We start from the raw sequence: 11,399 nt of genomic DNA, 5'->3' as shown, positions 1-11,399 counted from the left end.
TAAGAAGGTACAATATGTGTGAGAAACCCTTTATATACCGTTGCCAGGAGAGAGAAAGAATCTTCGTGATGATGATACGATCACTGAAACGTCGCCTGAAAAAGCGCAATGTGACAGCTTGGTTTCCCCAGATAGACGTCATCAAGCGTGGGTTTAGGAACCGTTCAAATTCACGCGCCCAAAATCTTATCCACATATCGTCTTTTCAAATTCACCTTCGCTCTAGATGTGATAATAACCATTTTCGCGCCTAAAAGAAACTTCAAACGAGCCATAAGAAACATCAACCAAAATTTTGGAAAATCACAAAGTATTTTCGTGCAAGAGTGTGCCAAAAAATAAGAAATAAAGAAAAATGTGTATAGGATGTGAGTGATATCTGTTAGAAGACATAAAGCAGATGATTCCGGGCAAGAATCTCTTCCTTCAAAGTCAAGAGAGACTTGAAGTGCTTGCGTGGTTTCCCGAGAAAATACGATCGAGTGCTTGTAAAGAAACACCGAAAGGCTTCTTTTAAATAATAGTCTAAGGGTGGCTTATCTTCAACCAAACATCGATTCTTAACATAAGACCGAATGTTGGATGAAGTACTTGTGAGACCGATATGGTCTGTTGAACAAGTAGGTTGGATATAATTTGTTGTGACTAAAGATGTTATAAAAATCTCAAAAACAAAAAACAAACTGGATCTTTTTGGGAAGAAATGTCGTGGTGTTAGGCAATTTCATAAAATATCACTTAAAAATAAAATGAGATTTCGTTAGGTAACAAGTAAGATCTTGAATATAAAGATTCACCGTCAATTCATTGTTGGTGTTGGATTTTGGGTCTCACTTAGCACGTGGTGTAGGTATCTAAGATCATAAACACAGATTTTATGCAACCATAAACCTCAGTGGTAAAAGCTGAGAGTCTGAAGGGTTACAGTGTTGAACCGAAAGTTGATGGAGAATGTAATGGAGGTGGTTAAGGAACCGAAAGTACCTCTGCTATATAAACGTGACAAAGTAGAAAACTCTTAACTCATTTGAGAAGAGTAAGGTAGCTCATGACTTGAGTGGATTTACCAGCCTGATTGGGAAGAAACGATAGGTATAGATCGATTCATTAAGGCCTTGCTCTTAGTCTTAGAGGCTTCGGTCGACATACAGCAGCATGCTTCTAGGGACACTTAACTAGTTCATATTAAAAGAATCATACCTGCCCTAGCTCCAAATTATGTTGCACTGAAGTACTTGGGACCTAGTAAAGAGAACAAGCAAACAAACAAACCACACAAACAAAACAAACAAAAAAAATGAATAATTAAGAACCAAAATAAAAAAACTTTTGGAAAAATATTTTTGGATTTTTGAAGTTTCTGAAAAATAATAAAAACAGAAAAAAGAAAAGAAAGGAAAAAATATGTTTTGATTTTTGAAGTTTTCTGAAAAATAAAAAAAAAATATATATTTTTGGATTTTTGAAGTTTCTGAAAAAAAAATTAAAACAGAAAAATAAACAAAAAGAAATTATCACTAAACATTCTTAAAAAAAATGAGAAATAGACTTAAAAATGAGTGTACAAAATAAACAGCCGAAACCAAACCTTAAAAGAATGAAGTGAAATAAGCCGAGCGTTCGGTTCCTTAAAATTCCGGAGTCGAAATAGACCGAGCGTTCGGTTCATTTCGGTTCCCGAAAATTATGGAGCCGAAATAGACCGAGCGTTCGGTTCATTTCGGTTCCCGAAAAATCCGGAACCGAAATAGACCGAGCGTTCGCTCTATTTCGTTTGTCTAATTTTTAGAGAGAGATTTGAGGGTTCGGTACCGACTCTGCTTCCATCATTCCCAAACCTTGTAAAATTTTATTGAAGCTTGCTTTTGGTAAGGCTTTAGTGAATATGTCAGCCAGTTGATCAGAGGACCGAACAAAATGTACTTCTACGTTCCCATCTTCTACATGGTCCTTGATGAAATGGTATCTCAGTGCAATATGCTTTGTCTTTGAGTGTTGCACTGGATTGTGAAATATTCTTATCGCGCTTTCTGAGTCACAATAGAGAGGTATTTTCTTCATACTTAGACCGTAGTCTCTTAGTTGGCTTTGTATCCATATCACTTTAGAGGTACAGGATGCTGCAGCTATGTACTCAGCTTCGGCTGTTGAAAGAGACACACAGGTTTGCTTCTTGGACTGCCAACTAACAAGTTTACCATCAAGGAATTGGCATCCTCCAGTTGTGCTCTTTCGGTCCAGACCACATCCTCCAAGATCGGCGTCAGAAAAGGCTTGAACAAAAAATCCAGATCCAGCAGGGTACCAAAGACCGAGAGAAGCGGTTCGCTTCAGATAACGTAAAATATTTTTCACTGCCACCATGTGAGGTTCTCTTGGATTTGCTTAAAACCTGGCACAATAACATATAGAAAACATAATGTCTGGTCTACTAGCCGTTAGATACATAAGAGACCCTATCATTTGACGATAGAGTGTTACGTCAACAGCAGGTTTTTCCAGAGACGGTGTTAACTTTGTGCCAAACGCCATAGGAACCTTCGCTTTCGAATCTCCCGTTATACTGAACTTTGCCAGCAAGTTCTTCGTGTAGGCCTCCTGGTTGATAAAAATACCTTCTGGTCCCTGTCTTATATTCAAACCAAGGAAAAAATTAATCGGACCCATTGCGCTCATTTCAAATTTAGTCTCCATCAACTTCCTGAATTCAGCCATTAAGCTAGGATTCGTGGAGCTGAAGATGATGTCATCGACATAAATCTGAACTATCATTAGATGTTCGCCTTCTTTCTTTCGGAAGAAGGTTGGGTCAACCGAACCTTGCTTGAATTTCGACATTTTAAGAAAGCGAGTTAAAGTTACGTACCAGGCCCTCGGTGCTTGCTTTAGACCATATACAACTTTATCTAACACATAGCAGTGATCAGGGTATTTCTCGTTCATGAACCCAGGTGGTTGCTCAACATACACCGTTTCTTCAAGTTCTCCATTTAAGAAAGCACATTTCACATCCATTTGGAAAACTTCAAAGTTTTTATGAGCAGCATATGCCAGAAAGATTCTAACCGATTCCAACCTTGCTACAGGAGCGAAGGTCTCCTCATAGTCTATCCCTTCTTCTTGGCAATATCCCTTCACCACCAACCGAGCCTTATTGCGTATAACGTTCCCCTCTTTGTCCAACTTATTCCTGAAGACCCATTTTAAGCCGACCACTGAAGCATCCTTTGGAGTGGGAATCAGCCTCCAAACTCGATTACGTTCAAACTCATGGAGTTCATCTTGCATAGCTTGTACCCAATCAGCATGATCAAGTGCAGCATTAACCGTCTTCGGTTCGACTTTGGAGACAAACGAATTAAACATACAGAATTCAACATTTGAGAATAATGCAGTTTGTTTCGCTTTCAATTGAGAACGTGTGAGAACTCGCTCAGATGATTCACCAATAATTTGTGCTTTGGGATGATCCTTAGTCCATTTTGTTAGTGGAGGGTAATTAGGGTCATAGGCTGGATCCAACTCTGCATTTACTTCTTCTTCAAGTTCTGATTGATCACCTTCGTCATTTGTTTTCTCATTCTCCCCCCTCAAATGGCGAAGCGTATCCCTTGTTAGGTTCATAATTCTCCTCATCTATTGGAGTTGGATTCTCCCCCTCGATTGGACTATTATTGGGTGGGATTGGAGTTGGATGCTCCCCCTCGACTGGACTTTTATGGGTTGGGGATGGAGTTGGATTCTACCCCTCGACTGGACTATCAGTTGTTTGTGGTGTAGATGAACCCTCCCCCTTGAACGTTGAGCCGTTGTTTTGAGGGTCAGTTGAGGGTTGACCACCAGTCGGTTTAGGAGGTTCATTTTCCATTTCTTTTGCAGCTTCATCAATGATCTTTTTCAGATTGTCGATTTTTGTTGTCTGCTGCTTTCGCCTCCGAGTGTGCAGCCTTCTCTGGTTCATCAAATAGCCTTATGTATTCTTCAAACAGGTTGGAAATTGGAACTGAGACTTGTCCTGATTCAGGAAATATTTCCCCCAAGGCACTTTCGCTTCTTTCGACTTTCTTCATGTAGTTGTCATCAAAGGTTACATAGTATGTCTCTTCAATACGTTTGGAGCGTTTGTTCAAAACTCTGTATACCTTTGAAGTGAGTGAATAACCAAGAAAGATTCCCTCATCGGCTTTGACGTCAAACTTGTTTCGATTCTCTTTGGAGTTGAAGATGAAGCACCTTGAACCGAATACGTGGAAAAATTTAACGTTGGGCTTTCGATTGTTCAGAATCTCATACGGAGTGATGGATAATCGTTTGTTGAGTAAGGATCGGTTCTGAGTATAGCACGCGGTTGCAACTGCATCAGCCCAGAAGTATAGCGGAAGAGAAGCGAAGCTTAGCATGGTTCGGGTTGCCTCACATAAAGAACGGTTTCGTCTTTCAACGATTCCATTCTGTTGTGGTGTATAAGGGGCCGAGAAGTTGTGAGTTATCCCCTTTTCAGCCAGAAAATACTCAAAATCTTTATTCTTGAATTCAAGCCCATTGTCTCTTCTGATATTCCTCACCAGCTTTCGCAGCTGTACTTCCACTTGCTTGATGAACGTCTTCAACTTGGGAGTCGTGTATGATTTCTGTTTAAGAAAGAAAACCCAGGTGAAGCGTGAAAAATCATCTACTATGACAAGAATGAACTTACTACCACCGAAGCTTTCGATAGCCGAAGGTCCACATAAGTCAATATGCAGAAGTTCAAGAGCTTCAATAATCTTTGTATTGATACGTGTAGGATGGCTCTTTCGGCTTTGTTTGCCCATCTCACACGCTGCACATAGGTGTTCCTTATCAAACTTGAGAAGAGGAAGGCCTCGAACATGATCACCAAGCACCAACTTATTAATGTCTTTGAAGTTCAGGTGCGATAAGCGTCGATGCCACAACCAGCTTTCGTCAGTGTTCGCCTTTGATAGCAAGCATATTGCTGGTTTTCCTCGAATTGGGTTGAGATTTAAAGGATACATCTCTCCCTTGCGTTCAGACTTCAACAAAACTCTTTTGGATTGCTTCTTAATAATTTCTGATCCCTCATCATCGAATGAAACCTTCAAACCAGTTCCCACAACCAATTGTGATACACTGATGAGGTTATGCTGCAACCCTTCTACATAAGCTACTTTTCGAATCGAGAAGTCTCCGTTGGTTATCATTCCATATCCTTTGATTGTGCAATAAGAGTTATTTCCATACTTCACACATCCACCATCCTTAAGGGACCGAAACTCCCTCAGCTCTTCCCTCCTTCTTGTCATGTGACGTGAGCAGCCACTGTCTATGTACCATTCGTCATCGAACTGCTCGTCACTTATAACCTGCAAATTCAAGCAGATTTAGGAATCCAAAGTCTCTTGGGCACTGGTGAGTCTTTTACAGAAAAAGGAATAGCAGTAGAAATATCAACCAAATAAGTTCTTTTTATTAGCGTGGTTTGGTCTTTTCTTTTGATGGTATACACCTTGATTTTGTTTTTATCTTGTTTAAATTGTGGTGTATTAGATAGTGTGTTGTTAGATGGTTTTGGAATATTCTTTTGAATCCTAGGGTTAGCTGACTTTTCCTTATTATTCATATCAGAATCTGAATCAAGCTTTCCCTTTCCTTTGATGTCCTTCACTGAATTCGGTTTTCTTTGGGAGTAGGAAGAACCGAAACTTGACTTTCGGTTGTTAGCCTTGACGTTGTGACCGAAACTTGACGTTCGGTTTTCTTTGCCGTTGACGTTGTGACCGAAACTTGACGTTCAGTTTTCTTTGCCGTTGACGTTGTGACCGAAACTTGATGTTCGGTTCTGAGCGCTGGTTTTGGAATAGTAGGAGCTTGGACTAAATTTTTCTTTTCCTTTTGGCTTGTCCTTTTTCATGTATCTTTGATTTCTTTGTCGTTTCTGTTCAGCTAACTACTTTTGAGATTTATAAATATTGAAGCTTGATTTTGGCTTCTGCTTTTGAGTTTCGGTTGTCTTAGAAGGAACATTCAGTGTTTTCTTTGGTTCTTCAGGGATCTCTTTTGTTCCATTTGTGCTTGGTTTGTCAAAACTCGAGGGTTTGTTGATGGGTTCAGCAACATATCTGCCTTTTACCCTCCATGATGTTCGCTCCGATAAGCCGATGGTTTCGTCTGCGTTATCAATAGGGGCTGACCAGAAATAATCGTCGCACCCTTCAGCATTGTCTGTGTCGACCAAGATTTTCAATTCTGCTGTTTGTTTTGCAGTGACCCCTATAACAACATATACCTGATTTGGCACAGTTTGAACCTTTTGATAAACCATTGCTTTCTCTTTGAGTTTCTATGGCTTGTCCTTTGACAGCCGAGCGTATTCAACCGAGTTTTCAGATATGAGTGGTTTCTCATTCTCGGTTTCGCTCTTCATAAATCCAGAGCAATCAACCACATCTTCTACCGAGATTTGGCTCATCTCACTTTCCTCATCAAATTCAGACGTGTTTTCTATATTCATTTTATGTTCTGAAATTAATTTGGCGTTAGACGAGTCAAATGATTGAATGGTCTCGGACTTAATTTTTAACCTATCATTTTCATCTAAAATATTTTTAAGCATACACTTATGTTCCTTAGAGTCAATGAATGTCTCTATCTTGTCTAGTCCGATTTTATAAGCGATGGATGTCTCTTCTGAGGACATTATGGATTCACATTCAGCGATGACCTCATCCTCCTTAAATTCAAGGAAGGGTAAGATCATCTTATGAATCTTTTTCCCTATTTCACAACTTAAATGCAACTGAGCAATATTTGTATATAAGTGTTTAGCAATTAAGCAAAAAACATTCATTTGTTTCAAAAACTTTAAATTGTCTCGTTGCAAATAAATAATTTCATCCCTAGCCCTATTTAACTCCGTCTCCTTCAGCTCAATCCACATCCTTCTCTCCTCACTCTTTGAAGACACCCTGCTGAGTTGGTCAGTTAGGTTAGAGTTCGCTAAGCGAGTTTGCATGAGACTACCACTTAAGTTAGAAAATTTAAATTTTAATTCATTTAATTCTTCTTCATAATTTGTTACTGGAACTTTAAGTGATTCAAGGATGGATTGTACCTTTTTGATCAGCCGATCACAGTCGTTGATCTTCTCACTCACGGGCTTGGCTGCAAATCACTTGTCCTCAGTCAGGTTCAGCTCCTTACGCTCACTTTCGGTTGGTCTACCAGCTGTAACCATCAAACATTTTCCCGCCGAACCAGTATCCTTCGCCACATAAGCTCTTCCATGGTTGGGCTTTCTCACCTCTTCATCCTCAGAATCGGTTGACCAGACTTCGACGCCACCGAACTGATCTTCATCCACATTTTCCTACACAATCAAGGCATTCATTGAATTGTTAGTTGCCTTCTTTTTCTTCATTTCTTCCAACTTTCGCATGTAGTATGCCTCATCATCTTCACCATCCCTTTTCTCAGCCATCTTCCTCAGCATGCAATCTTTGGCAAAGTGGTTCTTGCCATGACAGTAATTGCAGTCGAATCCAGAGTCTCCTATAAGCTTGCTTTCCTTCTTGTCGTCATCCTTTTGAGAGGTATTCTTCGTTTCTTCTTTCACCTTCTCAGAACTGTAACTTCCTTGCCAGTTTTGGTTCTTATTGACAGGGAACTTCTTTCGTGCAAACTTCTTTGGATTGGTGACCATCATTGCATATTCTTTGCTTTTAAGGTCACAATCAGACATATCTGACTCCTCCTCTTCTTCTGCAACACTTTTGCCTTTTGAGACAAGGGCCAACGATCCCACACCCGAAACTATCTTCGCCTCCTTGGTTACGACATTCTCATGGGATTTAAGTATACCCACTAGTTTCGCTAGTGAGTATGATTTAAATTGTTCGTGAGCTTTCACTGTTGAAACCACTGCCATCCATTTTGGTCTCAAACCATTCATGAAGGTTACCTTTTGCTCGATCAATTTTCTTTCTATACCATGCTTGATCATCTTGCTAAGGAGATGATTGAAGCGATCAAAGGTTTGTATCAGTTTCTCTTCAGGTTTCAGTTCGAAAACTCCAAATTCTGAGAGCAGCAAGGTTTGAATAGAGTGTTTTAGATCTTCATCGGTTGAGTAGAGTTCTTTCAACCTATCCCAAATTTCTTTAGCCGTCATGCATGAACCAACTAACCGAAAAGTATAAGATTGCAGTGCGAATCTGATCATTCTCATGTCTTTCACATTACATAGCAACTTGTCCTTTTCATCCTGTGGCATCTTATCTACGTCCGCCACAAGCTTATTATATTCTTTTTGAGTCTTCACTGTCATGTTCGTTCCAGAGTGAACAAACGGCCCAAGTGTGATTGCTTCCCAGATGAGATAACCATTATCTTCAGAACCAACTACGTAATCTTCAAAGTGATGCGCCCACACTTCATAGTCTTGAGTGTAAAGTATGAGAACCCTTGTAGTGGATCCAATGTTGTTAGAGATGTTGATGGGATTAGTTTGAGAATCTTCATGAGACATGGTGAGCCTTTCCTTAGAACCGCTAGAATCAGACCTGTAAATGTGAGATTAGGGTTTTATCAAACACACGAGTTACCATCGACAGGAAGAAGACGGCTTCTTTATATTTGATAAAAGCGGAAACCCTAAAGAATTCTTAACACAGAAGGAATATGTATTGATCACACAGTCTCCTGCTCTAATAACAATTGTTAGAACGAAGTTCTAGTCAGATCGATAGATTCTAAGCAGAAACACAATTAAAGACGTAATAAAGAACACATGAAGGGTTTAACTGATGTCGAATGATTAAACTTTAACACCTCAGAAGAGCTCGATTAAGAACTTCGACTGTAGAGGTGTTTAGGGTTACAAAGCAATAATAACTATAATCACGTTAGTTTCTAAGGCATACATGCATGCACTATTTATAGCTAAACCCTACATAATAATCACGGATGGACAGGCCCAATCCGGATACAAAACTAAGCCCATGACGCAACATAAAATACCCAACAATGACCATACAAAATAAGGAGCCCATAGTAAGTATTGTTTGGTACATAAACATAGGTGTTAACATAACCATAAAAGTAAAGTGCAAATTACATCAAAAGACCTAATGGTTCTCAACAACACCCCCATCCTCACTTCTATCCTCCTGTTTCTTCAGTTCTTTTGTCATTAGGGCCACCTTGACCTTTACAAGTTCTTAAATTATGTCCTTTGTTGTTGCACTTTCCACACGTGACAGTGGTCCACCTCTTGGATAGTTTATGCCCTGTGTAGCAGGTTCATCATATGCCCTCTTCCTTTTCTTCTTGGGCCTACCCACCTATAAATGTACATAAGATTAAATTGTTGTTCTTAAAAAACTGTAGTTATATTGATATATGAAGACATACCTGAACAACATGTTTGGGTGGAAGCAACTTGGTTGGGCATTGTGATTTGGGCCACATCAATCTACCATTTCTAGGTTCAATTTTGTATTTGTACACTTCTGCCCATGTAACTAGCTAGTAGCATGGGTGGACCCAATGCTCCAACTCAGGAACATTCTTTGCTCCATGTTTAATCTTGTCGCATATTGCACTTATTGCATGTGAGCATAACATGCCTGTAATTTCTCAATGTCTACATGTGCATGTTTTTTCATCCAAATTCACAATATACTATCACCCTAATGAGTAGTGACTTGAGTTTTAACCTCGTTGAAAATACACCTATGCTTTTGTGCTTGTCTTTTCATTTGATCAAGAAGACTAGTGGCAGTTGGTGTGAGAGGACCATGACATCTATCAATCTCTCTTTGGACATTGCAAATTCTCTTCATCAAATACTCTCTAATATACTCCAAACAATAAATGATAGGTTTGTCCCTACCACCTTGTATTTTTCCATTCATAACCTCACACAGGTTATTCAACAAGATGTTAGTATGTGCCCTCCTTGTTTAATCATATAATACAAAATGAGAACAAATCCTAACAATGACAAGTAAATGTTAACATAAAGGAAAGATGAAGTACTAACCTGAGAAATGAGATCTTGCCCAATGAGCTGGAGGAATCTGTATCAGCCAATCGTGAGCTTCAGCTTTGAATTTCTTTAGCTCTTCTAATGCTTTCTCAAAATGCCTTAAAGTAGTAGCAGTTGCACATGCCCACACCAAATCTTTGAGCTCTTTATCCTTCCACTGTCTTTTCATATTTTCATAAATATGCCTCAGATAGAACCTATGGTCAGCTTGAGGGTAAAGTTTGGCAATTGCAGGAATGATACCCTATTTAAATATTTCAATACTTAGTTGACTAAATAACAACAATATCAAATTAAATTGAAGTATATGTACCTTCTGCCTATCTGAGATGAAAGTGAAGTTTGAATTAGCATAAAGTTCAAGATCATCACCAAGTTGTTCCAAAAACCAGGTCCATGAATTTGTGGTTTCATTCTCAACAAAAGAATATGCAAGAGGATATATCCCATTATTGGAATCTACCCCTACGACAGTCAAAATTTGACCAGGATAGGGACCTTTCATGAAAGTACCATCCAACCCTATGAAATCCCTTAGATTAGCCTTAAATCCTTCCTTTAATGTTCCTAAACAAATGTAAATTCTCCTAAATGTCCTTGGATCAGAATTTAAATTTGGCTCAGTGTAACAATCGATCTTCACATTAGTACATGGGTTTCTTTCCATCAACTCTAGTCCATAGTCCCTCAAAATAGCATATTGTTTCAGAAAATCCCCAAAAACATGCTTCTGAGCCAATTCCTTTGCCCGATGTACCTTCATTCTTGACATGTTCATCTCGAATTTTTGGATGAGATCTTCTTGAAGTGCATTGACTGGAATGGTTGGATTACTCTCAATTTGTTTCACAATGTTTGTTGCAATGTATTTTTAGTTGCAAGCTTTAATGGTTCTTGATTGCACACACCGATGTTCACTAACTAGGGTGTTCACCACCCAGTCATCTGTCTCTTTAGGTCTAGACACTAGTACAACCCAAGGACATTTACCCTCTTTCATATTTACTGTTTTGTCCTTTAATCCAGTCCTTAACTTTGTCCATGGCCCACCACTCATATCTGAGACCACTCCTCTACACTTAGCCCTAATCCTTGTTTTGTCATTTTTTTTCAAAATGTAAATCCCTTTTGGTTTCTACTGCATATTTGTTTATATATTCTTTCACATCTTTCTTTGTTTTGAACTTCTGTCCTAATGTGCAAGCCTTTGGATGAACTACACCCTCAGAACAACTTTTTGCCTTTCTTATGTCTCTCAACATCCTCTCTCTGTTGTTATCTTCATCTACAATAGGTGACTCAAACGATTCTGGGTCTATGACCTCTAAATCTTCACCTTCAGTAAAGTCAC

General features: G+C 39.1%; 1 protein-coding gene across 1 annotated transcript; it reads right to left on the bottom strand.

Moving 5' to 3' along the window:
- Positions 1-9,218: 9,218 nt before the first annotated feature.
- On the bottom strand, positions 9,219-10,826 carry LOC145164352 (uncharacterized). Its single transcript, XM_079083072.1, has 4 exons — positions 10,362-10,826; positions 10,043-10,292; positions 9,627-9,643; positions 9,219-9,341 (listed from the first exon to the last, which is right to left on the bottom strand). The coding sequence occupies exons 1-4, from the start codon at positions 10,824-10,826 to the stop codon at positions 9,219-9,221; spliced, it is 855 nt and encodes a 284-aa protein (XP_078939198.1).
- Between the last annotated feature and the right edge of the window lie 573 nt (positions 10,827-11,399).

The sequence above is a fragment of the Lactuca virosa genome, chromosome 3, assembly GCF_052849685.1.
Source record: "Lactuca virosa cultivar CGN04683 chromosome 3, Lactuca_virosa_CGN04683_v6, whole genome shotgun sequence".
NCBI classification, from domain to species: Eukaryota; Viridiplantae; Streptophyta; class Magnoliopsida; order Asterales; family Asteraceae; genus Lactuca; species Lactuca virosa.
Note: the sequence above shows the minus strand (reverse complement) of the source record. Positions and strands in the feature narration are given on the sequence as shown.